Raw genomic sequence first — 27,102 nt, 5'->3', positions numbered from 1 at the left:
CTCACATTTAAGTACAGTAAACCGTCTTAGTAGCATGTTATTTGCTGAAATGGCCCGAGTTTGCAAAGAAGTCCGCCTATTCCCATTAAATGCGGATTTCGATGGGCATCGGTACTTTTGTTTCGAAACCTGAAGGCCTACGGTTCACAACCCTGCAGTGTCTCGTCCATCACACGAACATGGCAATGTTGGTTTTAATCGATCAGTACTATCAGCGGCTAGCTCCCCAAGAACTCTCGACTTGGCATCAAAAAGACTGTAGCAGAACTAGGGCAACAAGTACCCGTACGTCTTTGACAACCAAGTGATTGGTTCTGTTACACGTAGGCAAACGTGTTTGGCAATTAAAGAGAGTGAAAGTGTCCGATTTAGAGATATGACTAGAAAGTGATCAGTGGCCGTAGATTCTTTTCGTACATTATTTTATGAGTCAACTGCTATGAATAAGCAATATATTCCGTTGCCAGCGCGTCACTTCTACCAAAGTCAAACAGACTTTTCATTCATATATTGAAATATATCAAAAAGGGTAACGCACATTGCATGCGGAATTTATTTAAAACTAATCGAAATGCATCTAACGCATGGCTACTGAACTGAACGCAGCCCTTTTATTTAACGTCAAAGACGTTAATATGGATCAATTTGAATACTTTTAATCAGTTTGAGAGGCATATTTGTAATGAGATGGTTTTACTCTCAGAATTCAATGTGATGATTCTGAAATTTGTATGGTGTATTAAGAGCCCGCCAGTATATAAATCGGATACCCGTGCTTGGTCGATTATAGACGCCTCTACAACACAATGTAGATGAAGAATTCTACTTCTTAAAATAGGACGTCATTTCGGTTCTGATGTTTAGATATATTTGATCGACTCTTTCACTCTTGAAAGACCTTTTTCCCTGAAAAGGCTGATTTTATGATAATATAACTCAGATTGGCAAACATATCATTTTGAGCGAAATTTGTAATGCCAGCCTTTCAGTGAGGCAATAGTTTTAAACGCACAGTGGAAATGTTTACCTAAACTTAACAGGCAGGCTTTGAATGGCTGATAGTAGGACAATGTCAACGCGTCATCTCCAACTGCAAGATAGCATGATGTTTCTCACAGAACATGTGTTGCTGCTGTTACTTGTATCCCCCATGTTTTCCATTAAATTAAATTGCATCAGGTTAAAATCCACCATATTAGAATTTTATCGCAAGAGAAATATAGCATTTCTTGATCAGCATCATGAGGAACGTCTAGCGTAAGGCAACGGTTAATTGCCGGGAATGTTCTACTCCTGGTGACAATTAGTGAGGCAAATTGGTTGCAAGTACTTTTATGTAGATGCGCTTCTAAAGAGTTACTCCGGGCAACGGGGAATGACTTGGCTGCCACAGTCTTGGCTATTAACAGTTATGGCGCTACACGAACCTACTTAGAGGAAACATGCTGGGAAGTTTTCGCGAAGACCCCAAAAGACCAACACGAACGTTTATCGCACTGGTCGTCCTTCTGAATACGAGGTCGAACAATGGAATAGGCATTCGCGTTGGCCGTCGGAGGCTTTGCGAAGACTCCCTAGTTAAATGTTTGGATGAGACGAAAAGACAGGCCAGTGTAATCTTATATATATTCCAAAAATAACCAACGTCATCCGATGATATCATTAGTTTCTAGTGCCTTACTTTATTTCCTAAACTAGCTAAGAACAGGAGCATTGTACAGGAAGGGTATTTAGTAAATTTGCTCACACTCACACATTGACCCACACATGTAGTCAAAAAGAAATGACACTGCACTCAATATTGATGTTGAACAAATCTATATCTTTGCATTGATATGATTGCATCACAATCGGACTCTTACGGTTCAGGCAACACATGTTTCTCTGTGTTGTTCCCATGAACTAGACGATGAGTGCTTTCGTACATCATAGGGCAGAGGATCAGGAAATACAGGAATGCCGAGACGGTGACAATTAGGTATAGAATCAGGAAAATACGGTCGAGGATCTCCGCAGACAGTTTCCAAGCCTGGCCGTATTTCCCCTCGACTCCACTTTCGGCTTGCGTAGCCCCGTTTGGCCCCTTCACAAACTCACACGCCGGCACAACGTAATGAGGGGGCTGATGGAGATCTAGTTTACTGCCTCCTATTCTTGCGATTTCGTCCTTGTTACCGACCTTACCGCCAGTGACAGTCGCCAAAGCAAGATCATTCAAAGGGTAGTCCATCGGGTGGACCATAATTTTCTTTGTGTCCAATCCGAGGTCTCTGACCTGTCTTCCCCTGCACGTAACCTTGGCAAGGCACCCAAATACAACTTTTCGTAACCACTTGGGCAGCGGTTTGTCAGGATCCTGATGGTGGATGTTCAGCACTAATATCGACAAAAATACTGCAAATGCTGAGAGTGCAATCAACATTGTGAGGTAGATGGCTGAAAGGAAAAAACAATACATGTATTGTACGCTCGGCTCTGTACCATACCTCCCACCCCAAAGCTGTAAACTCTCCCCAAAACCATTCTTCTAACACTCTTCTAACACTTCCTAACACTGAAAACAGTGCTTGCTAAGAAAGCATGCTGAAAGAACATAAGACATGTGGCAATGATTATGATGATATGCGACAATTACAGATAAAGTACGATCGACTGGTTTTTATTGGCCATTCAGTTTAATGTTATTTCAATAATATATATCATAAGGCAGGGCTAATTTTACAGAGCCCAATCTTAACAATGGCGTATATAGATACTGGTTCACGCCCTCCCTACTCAGGCGATCGACACTTTCATTTTTTTCTGGGGTCAGAATTCGACACTTTCTCACCCAGGACTTGAAGATTCAGCACATTTTCCTCAACCGTTTTCATTGGTTTTTTGTAACTTTCTGTTTGTCAACGGTTCCTCGTCAGATTTTCTCATCGAGAGAAACGGGCAGATCAGGTTGCTCGCCTAGAGATGGACACTGGTCAAAGACTTTCACAACGAGAGAAACGGGTAGATCAGGTTGTTCGCTTAGTTATGGACACTGGTCAAATGCTAGTGATAACCTCGAGTAGCGAGTGGGCGGAGGAAGGCAACACTAAATAGCTGCATAGTGTTACTTACTCAGCAATGGGGTGGACAGCGACGACTTTGGTAGGTCTTGCGCAATCATGAGCTGGTAGACAGTAAATGCCAACAGAACAGTGACGCTGAACGAAATCTTCTCCCCGGCTTCAGCGGGCATGAGGAAGGTCATGAGCACGAGGATGGAGATGAAGACGCATGGTAGTATCATATTCACCCAGTAAAATGTAGTACGCCGCTTTATGGAGATTGTTATCATGTAGTCGGAGAAGGTCTTGATTATTTTCTTTCCACTGTTAATTGTAGTATACATCTTGCCTGAATTAAGAACGTTAGACGATTGAGGTTTGGGGTTTGACGATTTTTGGGTCCACTACAGCATACATCTTGCACTTTAACCACTGTGTGGGAATTGCTGTTTTACCTTAATTATATGAGCTACAGTGGACGGTGGTGGACAAGGACTTCAATGGTCTCTGTTCTGTTTTGCGTTCAGATCAGACAAAATCAGATTTGGAGGGGGGGTATCAATGCTACACTGACCTATTTCTTGGTCGATTGCCAGCAGTTCCCACTCGGTATTCTCCATGTACAGTGACAGCATATCGACTCGCCTCTCCATGGGCATGAGTTCCAGCGTCAATTTTTCTATGATCTGCGACAATGACTCCAAGTGTATTTTGCAGTTTTGAGTATCAAAAGGAAACATACTCATATCGAGGTTGCATTTCACCGAATAAACGCGGGTAGTCGACCATTCGACCCACCCTGATGACTTCAATTGCAGGCGTGTCTTTGAATTCTCCGAAATGTCAAAGTCCCCGCTGTTGACACTGCAAAAGAATATGTGACTATCAGATTCTTCAATTTTTTAAAGCGTATGCAACAAAGGTCCTGCGAATGGGAATAGTAGGCCTAGTCCGTTGCGGTATAACAGATTGGATGAACAGGCCGGCGGGCCGGCTGACTGCATGGTTCATGAGTTAACTGGCTGGCTGGCTGGCTGGCTGGCTGACACAGAATGACCGACTTACTGGCCGGATGGCTGTCTAACTGGCAGAATGAAGTATTACTCACCTGTTAGAGACGCCTACGTCTGGCCTCCAAATACGGTCTCCTGGAAGGGAAATTATATCAATGCCTTTGTAAACCCATGGATTCCATGCAAGATATCCATCTATCCAGTACTGCAAAAAAAGTAAAAGCCTGGTCAATTACATAATGATTCGATACTAGAATTAGTGACCCGTTCTTGCAAAATTAACACCTCTCACGCACGCACCTGAAGAAAGATACCAAAATCAATGAGCGCCCAGTCCATTGAGCTAGCTTTTAACCCAATAGAAAAAGGAGGCAAAGAACGGGACACATTTGATCGAGCGCTGATCGAACTCGATTATTTATTGATAGATTCGTCTGACATCGATAACGTCTCAAATAACAAGAACATGCATAATTTGTATTCCTCTCCGATTCTGTTTAATTCTTTTGATCTGTTCAGTCGATCAATGGAAATATACCGGATCTGATAGAAAACAAAATACGCCTGATTGTTCTGAATTGGGTCGTTATACAGAAAGATGATTTCAATATACATTTTTATATGGCAGTGTTCTTCTTATCATAATTTGCATACTTACAAATGTGTATGTCCCCGTAAATGTAAAATGCTGTTTCCTGTCATCCTGAAACACAATTAAATGAAAAATACAATTTTACAAATATGTTTAGTCATGATTAGTTGTTAAGTTGATAAGGAAAAAACTCTCTGTGAATACTAATTAGCTCACTCAATTAGGTCACTCTGTGTGTTTGGCCGACACCTCATTCACCCAATTCAACAAAGGCCTCCGATCTTAATGGCCCTATTTTGGGAAGCCCTAGTATTTTTCACAGGTTTTCTCGAAATCCGACCTCAAGGAAAAATTGGACAATGTCGGACTTGTGTCGGATAAATCAGGAAAAGTTAGAGGAATCGTTAAGAAGTCGGAAAAACGGCTTTCTACTGGTGTAAGCAGAGGTGCATCTTTATTCCCTAGTACGAGTGTAGCCAAAAGGAAAGTTTCAGAGCAGCCACCTACCGAACACTTGAACTATTTGTATGTTACATTGCCTATGTATGATGTGCCTTCACGGCTACAAACAAGATCGGGGCTGTTCCTCTTCTCTATAAGAAGGCGGTTTCCCTAGCATTTGAGGAAGGGCACATTTTCTCAAACATTCTGCCATAAAAATCTTACCACTGACTCAATAGATCGTAGAAGAAAAGATGAAAAAATCGGCATAGCATTCTTGAAGTCTACCACGGGTCTGGCAAGAGGGTTATATACGTCTAAGAGATCCGATGCAAGATTAAGCTCGGTTGAATCATTTACTGCAGAGGAATTGAAATGCAATTCATTTAACATACTGATGGAAATTATTCTTGCATTACATTACATTGCTACACGACTGAACAACCTTTGCTTAAAGAGATTCCTATGTCTCCATCAAAGGGTTGCAAACTACTCTGCCTCGAAACACCAGGATAGCCAGATTCTTCCGAGTGAATATAAGACAGACTCATCTTCACACCTCATGCATTACTATAATAGTGGCTAAAGTACACCACGTCGGGTGCACCATTAGTTGTGGACAACTGCAATGACATCAATGTTAGTGGCCCTGTAAGATGGAAGCCATCAGTTATTTTCTGACACATTTCTGTCAATAAGATATCTCTTTGCATTCAATCCGCACGCCAATACTAAGAGTACCTTCAGCAATGTGCACAGAACGTACATAGTCATACATGCCCTGGGGCTAAATGATGCTTTTGAAAGGTGCTGCATAGCACCGGATAACCAAGTAAATGAGAGGATATGCAGAATGCTCTGTGAACGTATTCATTCTTTTCAGATTACTTGTATGTTCAGATTACTTGAGGTGCCCCCAGTTCTGGTGTGATAAACAGGCGAGAGAGCGAAATGTTAGAAAGATTCCTTATACTAAGTCTCAGCAAAATATGTACCAAATAGCAGCCTGTCAAAACCCTTGAGCTTAGGTTAATTGGCCACATGATGCTCATTCACGTGAGGTTAGCTTTCTAAATGTTCCAACTACAAATTTCCATCATAAGACACTTAAAACCCGAAAATCATGTAATCCGAAGAGGAGCCACCCTAAAGGTCCAATTCGACTCTTGCCAATTACAGTGGTAAGCGGCAGCTTTAGTACTGTCTTTCCAACTGCAGGGCAATTTTGTAAAAAATCGTCATAATTAAATCATAAATCGGATTAGTATTGAAGACACTTACTTCTGCTTTGCTTCAAAGCATAGGCATCCTGCCAAACAAATGCAAAACCAACGGCACAGAAAAGCTGGAGCCACGTCCGAATCATAATAATTGCTCAACTCCACATCTATCCGCCAAGGGGGAGAAAGGCAGACGATCTCTTCTCTATCAACTCAAAAGCTCGTTATTTGAAAGCGCTATATCGGAAACCCAAAATTTCCTGATTGGAACCCAAGTGATGAGGACACGACCTTTAATGCAATAGTGTCACAACAGAAAAGTTGCGTTTACGCGAAAAGCCCCGAAGTGGATAAAGTTGACTTTTCTCCTCTAAAACTCTTTGTTTTTCTACGTTTAAGGAATTGGACGGAGACGGTTGGCGTCGATGATGGACGGACCAGTCGGGTTCCAACTGAAGACTATGACCTTGTGCAAGGTATGCATGTTTCTGGAATCAATTAACATCACACAACTGAATACTGGGCCTAAAGTTGGTCCTCGAATGTCTTTCGGACAGGCAAGTTGCCTGGCCAACGAGAAAATGTCATGTTATGTATAATTTTCAATCAGCAATCACGCAATGTTGTCATTTACAATTTTCGTATGAGGTCAACACAACGCTTTGTGGATGTTTCCCACGTATTATTTCCTCCTAAGTTTACCAAAAATGGTCATTTGATTATCATCAAGAGTAGCAAGACAATACTGTCACCCAATTGTCGTTATTGTTCATCAGGTCTATTGATTCGCCCCTTATAGCTAATGAAAAGGCCCATTAAGCAGACTGAATCTACGAACTAACCTTTATTAACTTTGTCGCACTATGACGTAACCGAACAAATATTGCACAGGACTCACCTTGTTGTCTCATTACATTACTTGAAAGCTTAATGCAGCAGGCAATACCCGCTAGGCAATAGCTGGTACGGTTGTTGGCGGCGGGATTGTTTACGAAACTAGTGATAATGAAGAAAACAATACGGACTCCATCACATCGTCCGAGTTAATGCCTCGGCGTAATGACACAATTCCAAATAAATAAAATGAAAAGGTGCGAATATTTCCAAAACAATCGGTGTTGTCAAAAGCAAAATTTTACATTTTGAATAGAATTTCTCCAGCAACGACAAGGCCTTTAAGAAAGATATTTGACGAAAAAGGTTTACTGTAATCACATCACGTGTTGACATATTTCAGGGTAGCTTTAAAAAAAAATACTTTGCTCCTGAAGCAATTCTGTTCGCTATTATTTGCGGTGTATTCTGTGTTTCAATCAATTACTTGAAACAATTGAAATGTTTTTCAGCAAGTGTTTCATTGGCATATCAAAATTAGCAATTTCATTCGTGTATCTGAATAATTGGCACTGCATGAACAGTATATACTAAATAATTGAGCGTGTTTCGGCAAAAAAGAATACAGCTCCTCGCTCGCATGGGAGTATACCAATTGATTTTACGTACGGCCGCATCATAAATTCAAGTACATCATACTTAAATTCGATACGGTTTTCTTCATACGGGAGCCTTTTTTGTTAGTTTATGTTTTAGTTGTAATCCCGGAACTCACTAAATAATGAAGTACAAGTACATTCCATGCAATATTTGCTCCTATTTTTAAATGCAGACAAGTTTTATGAATTGAAAATGTGTAAATCAACCAGCTAACATTTGAAAATATGTTGCTTAGGTTACAGACAGGCAAATAATATCAATAAGCTAAGATATTGGGACTATACTTTATGCCGCGTTACGGCGTTTCCGACTGCAGTTCGTATCACCTCTGTGCACATTACATTAATCGCCCTGCTCGCAATGTTTACATGATTCGAGAGCACGAAATCGTCGGCACATCATAAATGTTAGGTAGTAAGTCGGATACAGTTTCAATCTACTTTCTTCACAAAGATCAACAAAATACTCGAAACAATGCATTGGCTAATCCGGTAAGGTTGGCATGGATCTCAATAGAAGCTGCATAGAAGTGTTTCTTGTCAGCCTTCTCTGTTTGCTAGAGGATTGCAAATCATTTGTAACAGGTAACAGGAAATGATAGCATTTTATGCAAATTGAAAATTACAGGTTGATGGAAACATAATTGGCACAACATGGCAATGTGTCATTTGTGTTGGTATATGTATCCAGTACATTAAGTCGAGGCTGCACGAGGTCGTTCATATGTGATGATCACCGAAGAAGGTGATGTAAGGACACCGAGACATACCACATAAGTGTTCGCAGTCCTGTGTGCGTACATGGAGATATAAGTACTGGTTTGATTTAGTTAGCCAAGGTAACCCACCAACTTGCCCTGAATTAAGGGCAAGATTTTGATTGGTTGCACAGCAAACAGCAGATCTATCAATTCGTGAGAGAGTTGTTTACCCGGATGCCAATTGAAAGTCATGAAACCGCTATACCAAGGAAGTGAATCAAGGTAAATCTATGAGTAAATATTCTTACTCTCCATATGAGACAGGTCCGGTGACATGTTCCCAGCTCTTTTCAAAACATGATTAATCTTACCATGACAATCTAAGAAATGACACGATAATTTCCGGCTATTAATTCTTAATCGCAAATCGGTCATATTGTGGACATTACTTGATTAATCTTTTGGTGGATTTATGGGCGTAATATGACTTCCATAAGAGAAGGAAATTTATATTTTGGCCAAGTTGACTTCGTCATCTTTATCTTCTATTTGGGGGTATCTACTAAATAAGCTGACAGTGACTTTGAAAAAGACACGACCGTTGAGTTTCGTCATCAACAATGTGGCTAAGGAGGCGCTGAAGACGGAATGTCATTGAGGAGGTGCCGAATACAAAATGAAATTAAGTCATGGCTGCCAGTGAAGCTGCTTTTACCAGAAATGCCTCTTAGTCAAGATCTGCGTCCGATAAAAACTAACCCCAGCTAAGAGCATATAGCACGCCGAAGACGAAAGCATCTGACCAATTTGGCGCAGGTGGGGGCGAACTCATATGTTTTTTTTCATCTAAGATTGTAACTTTGGGCACGACACAAATATAATTACCATTTACTTTATAACAATGAAAGACAAAAACTGCATGACATTGACTATCTCGATATCAATCATTATGGTGTCTTTCACTGGCTTCTCGTAATAATATTGAAGTCAGCCCCTTGGACAAATCCTTAGAGACGTTAGAGACGGTTTCTTTGAGCTTGTAGTACTTGCCATTAATAGATTGAAGAAGTCCAGGTTGTCCAATTAGTATTGTCAAAGAGGCAAAACAAGAGGGAAAAGATCTAGAATATCAGAGGAATGGGTTTACTAGACAACACTAGAGGCTATGGGTTTATTGAATACTGATCTGGAATAATGGCATCAGAGTAAGCGAGAACAAAGGCAAGACGGGATGAAGCTAATCTTCATATCAGAACAGCTAGTTTTACCTATACCAGCGTAAGAGTCGCTTTTGTGGAGCCCTTGAGGTAACAGTTCAAACAGAGAGGGACACTCCTCTTTTTAAATTTCACCAAGAGCCAAGATAGGCCTCATTTCGGAGTTCTTAAGAGCCACACTCGAAATAACGTTAAACCTGGTCAAGGGTTTTGTGTTGGGAGACGATTTCACCTTGTTTATGTTTGAGGAAGTAAATCATGCTTTCACAAATCCATAGAGGTGTTTTGTCCATCAAGGTCAACATAAACACCAGGGTCGGAGGGTGACTAACTATCAATTTCAAATTAAGCAGCCTTTTCTTGTGGTCGGTAATTTTTGGTATAATTCAACCATTTAGAGAGTTTCAGACCCCGCACCTTGGGGTAATGGTGTCTTTAGCCCATTGACAATGCCAAGTGTGGATGCTCTGGTCGTCAGTGAGAGTTTTGATGACGGTAATAGTTTTGGTCGACAATGCACAACAAGGAACCTGTAATGGGATTTCTATGTTGAAAGGTGTCAAACAGGTACGCAGGAACGTTCGTGTTACTAATACGTTGTTATCAGTAGATAGGGTTTCATTATCGTCGTGCTTCAAAATAGATAAAATGGGAAATTTGTTACAATTGATGTGTCACAATATAAGAAGGGCGCGTTTTCTTTATACTTAATAATAGAAATCTACTGGTTCAGTGTATTCATTAGAGCGGGAACAATTGTGTATTGGTGCCCAACTCAATTGGGCTCCTTTTCAAAAATGCAAAGCAAATCGCGTTGTCAATCGAATTTCAACCCTAATCAATGCTTTTCTTGGTCAACCTTGCACTGACAGCATAGCCTGTCCGATTTTTCAAGTCAACCCTGCAAAATTGCCATGCACTCGTTACAGGGCTGATCATATTTGAACGCAAAACATTTATTCATTGAGAAAATTTCTCCAATGTTGCTGGCCGTATGACAGACTCACTCCAAAACGTATTACGCGACTCACGTATATACAATCGGATCTTGTAATTCAAAGTCGTGTATCGTATTATTTTTATCTCCGAACATCTCCGGACTTCAAAGCTAATCGGATTGGTCCATTTTCGACTTGTTATCAAGATACGCGCCTATATCCGAAAACAAGATTAAAAAGAATATTCATCTAAACATAATTGAGTTGAGCTTGTTACTTCTAATAATACGAAATGTAAATCATCTAAAAAAAACATCATGAAATTGTTACTAAAGTACGGTATCTAAAGTGAAGATGTTTTAATGACATTACACCAACCTTTCAGCATAGTGAGTTCAAAAATAAGAAAACTGGAAAATGAAAAGCGACAGTTGAGACGAAGTGACTTTCAGAATTCCCATTGGTTCGGAAACTTATACTTGAGATCAGTTTTGCAAATAATTAGCGGACAACTAGCTCAATCCGCGTGAGAGACGAACACTAGCGTTAGTTCAACTAAGCATTATACACTTCAGTAATGTTTTGATTTCTAAAGAAGCGCTATGACTTAACGCCAATCTTACACTTTCGACAACTGAGCAACCGCAAGGAAAGAAATGTCTCTATTTGTCTCATTCTGATCAAAATATCGATTTCATTTTGTGGTACTGTAACATTCTAGTATGACTAGCATAGTCATAATCGTTCAGCTTTCTGCCAGAAGCACCTAGGATACATTTTTTCCATCTCTTGAAAATACTTGTAATGACCATCATAAGATCATAACTGCTTGAACGGAGCGGGGGGGGGAGGGCGTTCACATGAGGGACATGGGCAATGAGATCTCAAATCAATCGGAAATTACTGACATAATTAGTTTATTGTGTGTCGGGTGATTAGTGATCTAGTATATGTTGTAAACCATTATGTAAATGATTAAGACCCTTAAATGGGTTATATCTTGTGTATTTGTTCTTCCTGCACCTTGCACTACCTGTGTATATGCACCACGAATCTCATGTCCTTTTTTTAGTACGAAATAAACAGCCATATATATAAATACAAAATAATCTGTTTCAGCAGATTCCGAAAATCTCATAAAAAATCTGATGGTGTACGTGCCGCGTCAAGACATATCAGTAAAGAAAGGGGTCAAAAAGATTTTGCAAAACCAAGTAGCCTACATCATACTATAAATCACATTGACATTTTAACTGGATATGTTTGCAGCCAATGTTAGAGTCAATAGAATATATCATCACGCTGTATTAGCTCGGGGTCAAATGTGAAGTGGTAGGCAATTCGTCAAAGCAATAGCTAAGATGGAGATGAACAAATGCATTGGAATCGTAATACATTGGGACATCGCCTTTGATCTGGAAATATTCTTTTGACATTGTCTTGGCTTCTTTCTTTCCAGCAAGAAACGTTGCATACTGGACACGCACTTATTGTACAATGTATTTGATATATTTGCTGCTGGGTTTACTGATAACCCGATGCAAGCGATCAGTCAACTTAATTCTCTGGCATTGCCAGTGGTCTGCCAGATTTGTTTGAAGTGTTTAGGATTGACTTTATAGATTAGCCTTCGGACTTACTTCAAATCAAGTTAGAGTCTTCTCTTCGACAGTTATACGTGACTCTCGTTCAGAACAGAGACAGGGTCAAATGTGAAGTAGTAAACGAATGCTCTGAAAGATAGTTATCCATGGGGCCTTGACTTGATCTGCTGAGGTTTTTTTCTTAATGTGTTGAATGAAGAATGACTTTGGCCTTTGCCATTCTAGGAAATCATATTTAACACTTCTTTCTCATTTATCAAAAAGGGGCCTTCTGGCAAGTCTGATAAAAGGTTATTTTCACAGTAGCTATGAACGTTTGGTTATAGTCGACTCCTAGATAGAATTATTTTGATTTTAGAAACTCGTCACAGGAAAATATTTTCGTCGTCTTTGATGGAGCAATCTTTTCGGTTTTAAAATTGCCTGCGTTGAAGATATTGATACCCAGAGAATGTTGATATGAGCTGGATGAAGATCAGGAAGATTGCCTTATTGGATGATATCAATCGAGACCACAGTAAATGCTTTACTGGTAATTCTGTATACAAAACTTTATCTTATTTATGAAAACCAATAGTGGTGTTTGGTGCAGCATCAACGATGCCTGTAGCTAAGCACTTAACAGCATTTAGTCTCCATTCTTTAGAATTTAACGACGCATTTTTTATCTTACCGTTTAAAGGTCAGATGAATCAAACTACTGGTATCGTATTATATGGATTGATCACCTTTTTCGGACACCTTACATTCGTTTTATCACGTTGTGGTTTATTACCATTGATATCCCAGTAAGTTAACATAGTATTAAGTGGTAAGAGACTACTTTAATACGATCGAGCAGTGACTGACCCTTAGGGAAGTGAGAGGGCAATCTTATTAGTGGTCTTTGCCATTTCGTGTCCAAGATCTCCAGGGGATACGAAACGTCAGACGAAATCGCCTACTCGGAATAATGGTTTAATAGAAGACTTGGTCAATCAGGAATCGAATCACATGGGGTATTATGACGAGGTCGATAAAATAGATTGTGACCGATTTTGATGTCCTCCATTATTATTTCATTCTATATTGTCTCTTTCCATTTCTTTCTAAGTTCCCCCATTGTATTTGCATTGATTTTGACATTTTTACCATTAAAATGTTAAAAACTGTCATCGTCCCATCTCCGTTTCCTTTTCCAAACAATTTCCCCCACCAAATCTTCAATTAACTTGCTCAATGTATTACAAATTTAAGAATAACCAAACACGTTCCCTCTTCATTGCAGATTTGCACATTTACTTATTGATGAAGAAAATTCACAAAGGTAAGCTAAACTGCTTTATTTTATGCAACATTAGGGTACAAAAATTGCACGATAGAAATAACTTATTCTCGTGTAACTTTTCTAAAATATCCACGTAGAAATATGTTCGGTGCTCTGGTGGATGGTTCAACATGGCGACAAAGTAGCACGTTCATGAAGTTGGCAAAGCTTTCCAGTGATCAACTAGTTATGGATATTCACATGAAAAAATATGAAGCTCACGAACTTGTAAAAGTCCCGTTTAAGCTAATGGCTCTTCTGGTTAGTGATAAAAAATATGAGCTCAGTCTCCCGGGCAGCATTGTCCGCCGACTTTGCCAGGAGTGATCAGTATCTAGTTCGCGTGACTAATTGAAGATGGCACATTTACCTTATCCAACGTTCTTATATATCAAAGATTATTACCTCGATTTTTGTATGGGGTCCATATATAAGGCTTCGACGGCTTTTAGGGTGTCGAAATTGTTAAGCCTTGTACTTCAATTGGGTAATATCTAAATAGCGCGCAGCGTGTGGTATCCAAGTAAAGACAGCATCTATGTTCCCGAAAGGTTAGGGATGAAATAATCTACACATATCGGGATTACCCAAAATTTGCTTGAGATAATTTTTTTTATTTATTATACTGATGCGTTTTGATAAACGCCACTTCTGTCAAGGTTTTTACAGTCCGCAAATGATGAATATTCAGAGCAAAAAAACGTTCTCTCCTCTTCGAATATATCTTTTTATGGGGGTGATGGCAACAGTTCCACCTGCTCGTAAATACTGCCCGCAGGGAAAACAAAATTTTGACATTACACGATCGGCCGACGAGGTTTATTATCGATGTTGGTAGACCTACCAACTAATTAAAATTCGTATCAAAATTAGACAGAATTCATAAAACAGCATGAATCAGCCAACATTTGCTGCTTCGAATGACGACTGACGAACCGATGCAAAACAACAGCGAAATTCCGCAAGAGGAAATGAGAGGCGACGTAGAGGGACATCATCCCCACACAAATTGAAGCCCCCTGGGTTTCGTCTTTCGATTCTCCTAGGCGTATCACTAATTGGCAACAGGTAATGGCATTTCAAAGACACTCGTCCTGTCTAATATGTTCTGATTGGATTCCAGCGGAGCACGCCGCGCTTTCTCAAAGTCTCCGTTGATAATAACCCGTCAGGATTGTGATGTACTCCTTCCTTGATGAACTATATACCCAGCCAAGAGTGTCGGGCACTGTGACACAAGTCAATAAACTAGAGGGCTTATGCGATAAGAACCATAAAAATGAGGAGCAAGAAAGTATCGGAGCACGCAGAAGTACTATGCGACGTTTGAGATGTTAAGCCACATCAGGCTTCAGAGGTTGTACATGTATATGTATGGCCACTGTCGGCGTACTTTGACATCTGATGAGGGGTACTGATGTGGATGGTTCACAAAAGGAGGTTCATAGCAAAATTTCAGAAAATAACTATATCCGGCGAAGAGGAGAATGAAAATATGATAACGAAATATTAGGGATATACATGTATGTACATAATAGACCCATCAATTTTTCCAGGAAGCGATTCAAGGCTACATCTCACAGCTGGGAGTGAACCCACTGAGCAAGTTATCCATACAATAAATACGAGGTGAATTATTTCCTTGATTCTGAGGAGTTAATCAACTCTTAAATGTTTTACACAAAGTTCATTAGAGCAATCATGCAGTTGACAACGCTACATACCGCCGGAAAGAGGAACGATAATAACACATATAAGAAAGTTCATCTGGGGCTTATGATTATGGTGTAATGCATTCCTTAAGAGACATACACCCTTATACACATGTATGTATACGAAAAACAAGAGGTCGTAAGCAATCCAGTAATCATGATAATACTGTCATTTAAGCCAATGATATGAAGCGTGATAGGAACTCCATATGACTTCTGGTAGTTGATGATATGATCAGTGCGGCTGCGATCTTCGACAGACCTAACCAGGCGGGTAATTGAATTCAGCAGATAGTGAACACGGCCATAGCCAGATAACGGCGATACACCAATTACAATCACAGGTTGCAATTTATTCGATCTTATGCGCGGCAACTAAGCTAGATTTGATATTCAAAATGTGATGTCAACAATTTCTAGCCTATGGTAGCCATGTTTTGCTAACCTGTGATAGTACTTGCGGTAAAACTAAGAAGGGTCGGTTGGCTTTTCATTAGAAGAAGATTGAAAGAAAATAAAACTCAATACACCAAATGCCACGCGCATGCTTCCAGCTGTCCGGTTTCATTTATCGCATCAAACGTTATTTCAAACGTCTTTTCCCTTTTGGTGTTGTCAGTCGTGCGGGATCAGCCTTCTTTGATCTTCTTTTAGATCGAAGGCAGTGAGCAGCTACACAGAAGTGTCCGCTAAAAACGGTTCCAATGTATAAGGAAGATGCTGAATTATTCGTTGAAGATATATGCCAACTGATAAGCAAAATATATACACTACTGAATCAAGAGGCCGTATCATGTTATGCATTGACACACTTTTCTCCATTTGGATAAGGGCCCGGGAGCTAATTGTAAGGATTATTGCTTCATCATCAGGCATCGGAAATGGACAATGTACAGTATATGCCTATGGCTTTCTGTCCAGTAATGGAGGTTGACATGTCGATAAAAATGTGGCTATCTTGCCTTTGGCGGACAAGTTCAGGTCTGTCTACATGAGCGCTAAGGGATTACTGCTCAAAATATCACTCCAATTATGCCTAGGAGCGGGGTTTTTTCAACCACCGGTGTCTTTTCTAAGGGTCACCGAGTTTATGTTTGTACAGGCAAAATGCAACAGAATTATATCGGGAAGTATGGAGGCTTCTCTGGGAGAGTAAGCTTTCTGTACTTTCGTGCCTGGTAGGAGAACGGGCCAGTGGTACTTATTCACAGTGGCCGCAGTTAAAGGACAAGCATAGCATGGAACTTACTGGGGCAGAGAATGATACCCCTGTCCACTATGCATCGGTGGCCTCTAGCACTGCCATGCAGTACACTATCATTGATATACACCTTTATCAGTTATTACGAAATAAGATGAAAATATTTTTTCGCATTAATTATGTAATTAGTAAACCTTCAAGTGCTCCCAGTGACAATAAAGAGCCGTGACTTTCGATCCAGAACTTGATACCTGTCCAATCCAGCAGCCCATGTACGATGTTTACCGATAGAATAGAAAGTTTATATAACTGAGATACGACACCTTCACGGTGGCTTAGTTTCATCTTGCCAGGTGATGGGCATGACAGTGACGACTTTAGGTCATCAGACATGTCTGAGACAAGGTTAACCATATACCAGTGACCAGGAAATCGAATTACATAATGTATCTTTCATCATTGGTGTACCTGAGCAAAACCATCTCGCTTCACCAAGTCCTGACATCCTCATAATAGTAGAGAGTACGACTGAAGGGCTGTGCGATCTTAAAGCACGTTACAAGATAGAGCTAATCGAGTATTTTGATCTCCAACCTGATACACCACTTCCATCCAGCGACCAATCGAGGCATATACCGTGATAATAGAGACATGTTATGGCCACAAACCGAGAACATTACAATGAAGTGTAACTTCGGTTATAAGCATTTCTTCCATGTCGATATGATTCTCAACTGAACCTGATAACTGTTGGTTCTATTCCAGCGGAAACCCGCAAAATGTATACGGGAACAATAGCAAAATTATATACACTGCACTAACTAGAGCAGAGGGAGCGTAACAACGGTATAATTTTATAGTTGCCTTTTGTGTGTTTTCCGCTTTTCAGCCCAAGAACTGGAATTACACACCTCTTACGGAAAATCGTAGCTCATATATTGTAACGTCAGTAGCAAGTATTCATTTCTTGTTGCTATCATGGTATTTCAATATCAATAAATTGGTCTGAAACCAGTACATGGCTTCACGCTTACGACCAATTAGCAAAGCGATATACGTCTATAGTGGCCGAGACCAATGCAGTGCAATGCCTGATTGTGTCTTAAATAAATTAACCTTATAATAGTGAGTATAGAGTATTGACGAAAGAGACCGCACAGTTCTCTGTTGCAGACCTCGAACGATTTTCGATGATAGGTTGCAGCGTCGGTTGGTGCCACTTAATTCGAGCTATTTGCACCTCTTCTATAAAAGGAACCGCTGTCAAAAAATAGTTGTTGTGATTTCTTTCCTTTCCAAATGATTCCCTGATAAAAGTAGCTGATCAGCTTGATTGCAGCTCATAAATCTAGCAATCTCGTCAATCTTATTGATACCTTTAAAAAAAGGCTATATGTGGTTAAATTTACTGGAATCAGGGACGGCTTTTGAAATTGATAATAAATTGAAGTTATTTCGTTCTTTAAAGTCAAGCTTTGGCTTTCAGTTATACCTACTAAACATAAGTGATGTCAAGAAGTTTTCTCCATAAACGTGACGATCTCAGAAACTCTCTACAAGCCGAACTTCTCACTGTACATGTAAATGTCTTTGCTCTTTTTTTTGTAAGATACAATGTACTTCTCTCTACCATTTGCAATGCGTCAACAATCAGATCATTGACAATTCTTAATATTGTCCAAAGGATTTTGTTCAAACAGAGTGAAAGGATAATGTAATTTGTAAAGCAGATTCTTCGGTCATAACTTGATTTAGGAGAAACTATGCAAGCATTATTCGTTGGCAGCATGATTAAATTAAGAATAGGGTAGAATTTCTAACGCCTCGGATGTAATGATATCAAGCACTGTTTGTTGTACACATGAAATATTATCACTTCGCAGGGCCGTTTGACGTCGTTCCTTAATCATTGCAGTCGTTGCCTGTGCATGCACAGCACATAAAAGGTTTAAGTGCAGATTCTACGAAATAGGAAGAGTGCGCGTATGTCTGCTTACAGGAAGGGTATGGCTGACAAATTGCAAATGTTTGTGCAAACGTTCCCGTGTTTATGGGGGGGGGGGGGGGGGGGTGTTGCTTATAAACGAACACGATATTTGAGTTGTTGCTTTGGTAAGACCAACGCTATCATGAATATTATCGATCCTACGAGTCAAAATATTATTATTTTCGGATGAAAAAATCGCATCGCATTACCCACATGACCGAGGGTAAACTTCTGAAGCAACTGCGTATGGTTGCGACAATGCCCGCGCCACGGCTTTGCTATTTAATGCTTGATCACCGCATCCAAACCGAACTAACAACAGCTTTTTCTGAGCGATGTTTCAAGCCCTGTGCAATTCAAGCGAAATGGCATTCAGTGGAAACCTACCCCAAACCACCCGCCCTTAATCTCGTTTTATGCAGTACCGGTGTGACAGCGGATATAGTCCCCCTGGAGTCATAGTCCAGTAGCATTGTATTTGACCAATTAAGCAGCATGATCTATTGTACCGCTAACCCTAACCAAAACATTTAGCAATGCGGGCTATTGTTACACGGACTATCAGCCCTAGGACTACTATCCCTTGCACACCTGGGCATGCTCTATAATAGGAGTATCAAATATTTAGCGATGGGCATTTCTTTGTTTATTTGCCTATTTTAAGTCTAGCATGCAAAAACTACAGGAGTCGCCAATTTAATCAACACTTTTTAATCGAAATGTCTCTTTGATTAGTGCAACAAGATATGCAGCTATATGGGGTCTAACGTAAGTGGCAGGTTGTCAAACTCGCCTTATTAGTTTTAAGTGAAGGGTGAAAATGCATTTTTCCTTCCAACTTTAAAATGTTACCGTTGCTGTCATTTAGAAATAAACAATACTTGACATCTATTTTGACCCTCTTTCTATCAAAAGACTGATACCACGAATAACACACACATCTGCCTTAACTATAGATCGGATACGTGTTAGCGTTGTGGATACAGGTTGTAGGTTGTCCTTTTTTATTCAAAATTCCATGTATTCACCGTATTATCCGAAAACGTATCGCCCCAGATAATGTCCAACATCATTACTCATTTTCTCTCAAAAAACGTAAGCTTTTCGTCAATTGCGGCGAACGGACGTTTTTATAAACCCGATAGTGTTCCAAATGGACAGAAAATAGATATTGGTCCAGTAAATTCCCCCTCGTTTTCATGTAGCAAAAAATAGCCGGAGTTTTTCTGGGGATACATGACGAAATACTAAGATAATAGTCACGTATAATGGTGTATATATATATAACGACAACGAAAGGTGTGGGGGGACAATATTGCTGTAGTTGAAAAAAACGAGATTTTTTTGGGTAGGCGACAGGATAGACTACTATTAGCCTGGTATATGAGACAGCAGCCTGGCAGGCATCAGAAGTAATCACCTGCGATCCCTCTTTATCACGAAAAAAAACAGACTTGAGCGTAGGCTTTGCTTGGCTATATCCCAGGAGGAAATGGTTCAGAAGGTACTGCCGTTCAAATGCAGTTATTGAGGCCATTTTATTACTGGCTCGGTCTGGTGAGAAGGGGTTATATCCCCTGGTGGCGTGCTCAGAATACCACAAAGGAGTTAGAAATTGATAACATCCGCGCACGTACTTTGAAATAATATAGCTCATATCCGCTACCGAGAATAACTAAATACACAATAGTCTTTAAATAAAAACACGAGATACCCCTGAAAACGTAAACTAAGCACTATACAATTTTTTTAATAGTATTTTAAACAACGTAGCTGAGCGAGTTGTTTATCAAAAGAACTCACAGTGGAAATTATCTCGTTCTGAAGTTCGAAGTTAGAGCGTGGTGAAATAAACTAAACCTCCTATATTCACTTTAACTTCGTTTCGAAGGGAAATACAGAAATCTATTTCAGTTTGGTCAACGGCTCCTCAAACATGGCATCCCACCGGCATAGCCGCACTGCGCTCACTTGGTAGCCTAAATGACCCACTCCATCTAATTTAGCGCAATCACGGGATTGTCACAATTTCATAGGTGTCATGATGGTGAGTGTTATGTCCCTAATTTCTCAGGAATTGGCGGACACTGATATCCAATTTGTGGTCTCGTAAATTTAATTTTCGCATGCTCGCACCAATAGGTGATATGGCCTGCAACCAGCAATTTAGAGACTGCGAATACAGTCCCCTGCGCGGCATATAGCAATCTGAGGAGCCCTGGGGAGTGCTGGTCAACCTACGTTATATCGGACTCCTAATTTTTCCAAATTACAGCACATGTCTTGACCAAGCACACTGATTTTGTCAGGGTGACCGTGAAACAGACTTTTCTGGAGCATTGATATCGAGTGGAACATGCCGTGAGCCATAACCATTGATAACGGAGCCATTTGGAAAACAAATCGTGACGCATACGGTTTGTAAGCGGAGCTGCCAGATGAAGCATTGATGCATTGGTCATCAAATGAAATGAAATGGCCAGGGCCATTGTGCTCACCTCATGTGGAGGAAAGATGGATAAAGAGCATGGTATTGTGTCATGTAGTGTTAGGTTTGATGTAGGTCCGAGCAATTACAATTTCCCCAAAATGGCCAATTTACAGTACATTCGACCTCTGTGACCTTGAAAAGTAGGTCAAATCAAAGAAGACCCGGGTGACACATTGAATGGTTGTTAGAATTAGATGTACCTATGATATAAAATTGGTGCCAATCAGGCAAGTCATTACTAGGAATAATGGCATTTTCAAGAATTTAGGATTTGGCCCCCTCCCTGGAGGCCAAACGGCAAATCAGATTGCACCAAACTTCGGTACCTGAGATCACCTGACCAAGGGGTACATGTGTAATTAATTTGTGATCAATAGTCATTGTAGTTAAGAAACGTGCCATAGTTACCGCCTGACGGCGAATTTACGCCATTTGACCTCTGTGACCTTGACAAGAAGGTCAAATTAAAAACCTGTGTGACATATACTGTATGGTGGTTAGATGTACCCATGTTATCAAATTGGTGGCAATCGGGCAAGAAGTTAAGGAATAATCACATTTTTAAGGTTTTTGGATTTTGCCCCCTGGTGGTCAAGTGGTGAATCATATTGGACCAAACTTCGGTCCCTGAGATCACCTGACTAAGGGGTAAATGTGTACCAAATTTGGTATCAATAGTCATTGCAGTTTAGAAACGTGCCATCGTTACATCCCAACGGCCAATTTACACCATTTGACCTCTGTGACCTTGAAAAGGAGGTCAAATCAAAAACCCGGAGGATATATGATGCACCTTTGCTAGAAGTACCTACCATATTTTTTTCAAAATTTCCCGACTACTATTAAGGGAGATATTGCATATTTTCACTTTTAACGTTTGGCCCCCTGGTGGCCAAACCATGAAACGAATCGAACCGAAACATGGTCTCCAAGGTGTCATTACATAAGGGTACATGTGTCCCAAGTTTCAACTCAATAGCTCTAACAGTTACGAAACGTGCCCTGCTAACGGACGACGGACGACGACGGACGACGACGACGACGACGACGACGACGACGACGACGACGACGACGACGACGACGACGACGACGACGACGACGACGACGACGACGACGACGACGACGACGGACGACAGACGCCACGGTATGGGATAAGCTCACCTCTGCTAAGAGGTGAGCTAAAAAGCGACACTTGTAAATCACCTTCGTCGTCAATAAAGTACTACATACTTCTTACTTCATACCTTAGTGCCTATTGTGCACAAACGAGCCACAACTTGAGCAACTACACGGTGTCAAATAAAAACAATATCACTTTCTTTGTACACGATATCGCTCATGCATAACTAGTTTTAGTTGTTGTATTCGCAGTTATTCTGGCAAATCGAAGGGGTGATGGGTGATTACATTATACGCTGTTACCCCTGCTGCCTACCTGAACAACTGCAAAAGTAATCACTACGATTAGTTATGCATGTGTAAAATCGTGTACGAATGAAATAGTTTTGTCTTTAATTGTCGACTGTAAACCAGTGATGTTCCTTCGTTCATTCAGAACTCGTACTAAATGCACCTATACTGTAGAACCTAATGCAAAATCTGCTGAATTTCTTTAACGTGGCCATCGCTTAATTATTAGAGATTAGAAACTCCGTTAATTGATTATTTGAAGGTCTGAAGAGATGAAAAGACAACAACAAAGCAAGGTAGCCAAAAAGCAATAAATAAGTATAAACCCAAAATTACATCCATTACCCAAAGTTAACTAGTCAAATAAAACATAAAAAGTATTGATAAAATGATATCAAATACGATATGCAGATAAAACAAACCAATAAAAATTGGAACGTGTCTTTGAACTTTGTGCATCGATATCCTCTAAAAGCCTGGGGATAGTTAACTGAGCCAATTACCTATCGTCAGGTAGATTAACTATCTGTATTATGCATCTGTCTTTTCTAATCTTGGGATTCGCTTCGACATCAGGGTGATTATGAAATTCTGACTTTGATGTCCTTGGTACATGTATTAACAAACAAGATGTTAAATGAATATTGAACTGTAAATGCATGAGGCGTTTTAAAAGTTTTGGTTTTTATTGTTTTCATCAGAAGGAAAAAAAAATCATTTTTTAGTTGAGTCGAAAAGCTGGTATTCACGTCGAAAATCACTATGGGACTCTTATTAGATTCTTAATCAACATTTTATGTTGTCATCATAAGCTAAGGGCATTTGTATATCTTACTTTTGTAGGAAAACGTCAGTGGCATTTAGCGCTGTTGCCATGGGATGTATTTTTGAACAGTATTCACAATAGAACCTATGTTGCTGGTAGGAAACTACAAATCATAAAGTGAGAAGTTTAGCACCCCTGGGTTTTTAGAGACGATCAAATGATGGTTTGAGGTGCTAAGCAGACACATGCGGGGCTCGTTAAAGGAACGAAAGAAAGGTAATGAGTTTCAAACTGCCGCTGTGTTATGTTAAGCACACTTGTCTACATTGTCTACATTTCTTCTGGTATTTTGTTTTTGCTCCTTTTATTCTCTCTCAACGGTCTTCTCAGTGTGTCGCTATAAGCTAATGCAGAATATAGTGTATTGCTCATGGAAACTGAATCAGATTTACGATTCTAACGTGTGTCGAACCAATGACATTCTGGTCATGAGCCCGGCGCCCGAGATATTACTCAACTGACAACGCCCTAATTTACTCAACCCTACCAGAATGGCAGGTCTGCGGGAAATATACAGGTTCATGTAATTCACGCTAAAATGTTTCCCCTCCAATCTGCATATTTCACTATGGACATGGTTAAGGCTGAATCAAGAATGATGCAACATGTAAGCTTTTTTCTGGAGGGCGACCTAAAAAGATGATAGTACGCCACTTGCTCCTGACGTTGTGATCGACTGTTGGTATAGTTCGCCTATGGAAAGTCAGAATGCTTTTCACTTGGATTACAACAAGATTTGTGTGGTTTTCTTAATGAATAAATTACCAGAAAATAAGGTGCTGCTGGTCAACTACGACTGCAATTGATGTGGCTCGTCGAATACTTCCAAATATCGACAGACAACCTACGTCGTTATCTGGTCAATTGGTATTCATTCATCTCTACCGCCATGAATCGTCTGACAAACAGATTTATCATTTTCCCTCAGCGGAAGTTCTCGTCTGCTTGCATGTCTGAAATCGGCTACAACAAACGTGCATATGAGATCGATTGTGAGTCAAGAGAAATTACAACAACCACTTCCAAAGCACTTTAATTAGCATGTATAACCAGGTCGTGAGGTCAGCGGCCCTACCCCTCCTCTCCCTCGGTGAAAACTTCAATGGTGCTCTTATTAGTTGCAACGGTCACGTGACCAAGAAACCAACAGCTACTTGAGCATTCATAGTTTATATTGCAACGTTTTTACGCTGGAAGTTATGGGAGTGTACAGCATATAGTTTGAGCTGGTAACACTGAATGGGTACCTTTTTTCATTTCGACCATCTACATACACTTTCAGTTTGAAAGATCACAAATCTCAGGGTGATCTTGATCTGACATGTTACGAAATTCCGTTCATTTAGTGCCAGATGAAGCTGGGCTAAGATGAGAATGTAATTTTACTCTGACAAGATAAGAATCACTTGATATTATCCGCTGGGGGTGCTATCGGAGTCACAAGACAATACACCTGCCGTTATATTAAGTAGCAAATGATGTTGTTCCGCAGTTAAATTTGCTGGCGATGGCTAACATGAGACTATTTCATAAAAAGGAAAAGAATGTCGTCCATTTTACGTAATGACACGCTACATGTGATGAACGATAATAGTTTTCCCTTGCATGCCCGTCGTTTGCGTTCGCTAAAAAGAGTCGAGATCTTGCTGACTCCAGGTAATTGTCAATCGATCTTGCATGCAGAAAACTTTCATACTGGAAGTGGCAAGCAGCCGTCGGCGTCCCAGCCAATTAATGAAGTGTCGTTTTCTTTCCCTTCTTAGTTGCTATCATAAGGCAGCCCGTTTGACTCGTCATGTTTACCTGGCGTTCGTGTTTGAATAAAGAATAGTGTACAGTAGATCTGCTGTTTTACGGCATTGGCCTACTTTCAACATGATTCGAATTGATACAACACAATAAACTATATTGTAAGTTTTCGTCGAAAGAGAAAATACATCACTCTCTGCGGACTGTCTTCCTCTCGAGAGATATTTGTTTTTAATGTATCAGATTTCTCCTCAACTTATTTCACCACAGATTGAGCGTGGAATTGGTTTAGTAGCTGACCAAACTGTATGAAGCTCCACGTTGCAACCGGAGGCGCTTAATAGAACTACCAAGACACTATCAGGTGACCTCGTCTCTACTAAAGAATGATAAACGACCCAACTCCCTGCTGCATCGGGTAATAAGAAAAGCGCGCAGGTAGAAAATTGAATCAAACGATTTTTGCAAAAAGGCACGAAAATTACTTTCGCTCCTTGTAGATTTTGAACGTTTTTTAGAAGTGCAGATTGAAGTGTAATGCACTTAACATCGATTGTATAATATCGCGTTTTTATATATGGCTTATTATTCAAATTCCCTACTGCGGTCCTTTAGGGTAATTGGCAATAACCTCGCTTTCTTTTTTGAAAGTAAAGAGTGTCTTGCTGAGTTCCATGGTAACCGATGTCGTTGACATTCTTGCCTTTTTTGACTAACTGTACTTGTGACGTCGGAAGCAGTCGCCGATTGAATGAACAGGCTGAAGCAGCGGGAGTGCCCGGAATCCGTTAGACAATGAGCTGATGCTCTGCTGGAGAAGTGATTATACTTTATCATGGTATAGGCAGCGAAGGTGGGCCGTAAGCAGTGAGATCAAGACACGGACGTAAAGGGTATCAGTGAACTCAAAAAGGCGGAACGAGACAAAAACTCGCTTAAGAACTTCTTCATTTCAATTCGGCTACCTTCAGGCAAGCAAAAAGGCTATTTTAAGTCCATTCCTTCAGAGCGATTTTCTTTTCGCGGCCATATATTTCAGCGATGATCTGTAAACTTCTTTCTGTGAACGCAAAAGTAAGACATACGAAAATTTGAGGGTTAACAGAATGATAAAACCGTGTGTGAAAAGCAAATTAATTGAATAAAAAGGTTTCCATATCTCGAAAGTCAATAAATGGCTTGTAAACCAGAACAGAACTTTCACTTTTCTATTAACTTGCAAGACACGCAGCAAAATATCGAGGGCTTAATTTTCCATTCCTTAGCACGTGTCGACCTTATAAAATTGCCACACTGATTGGATCTGCTGCCTTCCGAATAACCAAATCAAATACTCTCCCAAGGTCACTGTCCAATAATTGTGTGAAGGTGCATCTTGATGAGTACCACTGTATCTAAAAATAATCTTAGTGGCCGCAAATGATGTTGCAACTCGGTACAGTGAGAACCCTGCCGTATCAAATCTACGTCATCCTTCCCAGTTTCTGCTAAGGTTTCGGATTCAGTATACCAACCCCACTATAAGTCTTTAAGGACTTCGCAGAAACATATTAAACCGTCCAATGCCATATAGATATGTTTGAAAATTTTACAATGGAATACGTTCAATGCTAGAACCAACACAATCTCGTCCAACAGTCTTCCCATTTCATGTTCTTAAGAACTACATTGTATCCAATTGCCAAAACATTTTTTTTAAACATTAATTCACCTCAGGAACGTTAAAAAGAACTCCATTTAGTCAGATAAACTGTCACCTGTCTTATCTGTTAGTGTTAGATTAACTCAGCTGTGCACTATAAAGGTATGGCTCTACTGTTACTACTTGGTTTACCATCACGGTTATGCCGCTTTCCTATACGACATTTCTAACGGGCGGGACAGTTTTCATCAGAGAGAATGTGGCTCTTTTTATTGTTGCTCAAAACATGAAATACCACTATGATGCTACGTCGATCACAATCCAATCCCTCCATTACTCACACCCACCTGAACATCATAAAGAAATCATAATTCCGTCACTATCTCAAGAAGTTGTTCTATCATTGATTATGATTCTGCCTCGATGCATGACACGACACCAGTCAATGCGAATCGGGCATATTCATCACTCAAGCGAAAAAAGCCCGTTTGTACACAACACTGAAAATACCCGGGTGC

The 27,102-nt window shown here is 40.2% G+C and overlaps 2 protein-coding genes across 3 annotated transcripts in view; one reads left to right on the top strand and one right to left on the bottom strand.

The window, feature by feature from the left end:
• Positions 1 to 27,102, top strand: part of LOC135500025 (cardioacceleratory peptide receptor-like) — a 112,735-nt gene that overhangs the window by 9,096 nt on the left and 76,537 nt on the right. For both annotated transcript variants that reach the window (XM_064791159.1, XM_064791160.1), the window contains exon 2: positions 13,528 to 13,566. The gene's annotated coding sequence lies outside the window, so the exon portion shown is untranslated. The remainder of the gene's footprint in view (positions 1 to 13,527; positions 13,567 to 27,102) is intronic.
• Positions 1,859 to 27,102, bottom strand: part of LOC135499435 (neuronal acetylcholine receptor subunit alpha-7-like) — a 43,806-nt gene continuing 18,562 nt past the window's right edge. The window contains exons 2-7 of the mRNA XM_064790179.1: positions 5,313 to 5,446; positions 4,713 to 4,757; positions 4,150 to 4,259; positions 3,616 to 3,905; positions 3,112 to 3,390; positions 1,859 to 2,436 (exon numbers count right to left, since the gene is read on the bottom strand). Coding sequence (XP_064646249.1) covers positions 1,859 to 2,436; positions 3,112 to 3,390; positions 3,616 to 3,905; positions 4,150 to 4,259; positions 4,713 to 4,757; positions 5,313 to 5,446 — 1,436 coding nt within the window. The remainder of the gene's footprint in view (positions 2,437 to 3,111; positions 3,391 to 3,615; positions 3,906 to 4,149; positions 4,260 to 4,712; positions 4,758 to 5,312; positions 5,447 to 27,102) is intronic.

This window comes from Lineus longissimus, chromosome 15 (assembly GCF_910592395.1).
Source record: "Lineus longissimus chromosome 15, tnLinLong1.2, whole genome shotgun sequence".
Lineage (NCBI taxonomy): Eukaryota > Metazoa > Nemertea > Pilidiophora > Heteronemertea > Lineidae > Lineus > Lineus longissimus.
Note: the sequence above shows the minus strand (reverse complement) of the source record. Positions and strands in the feature narration are given on the sequence as shown.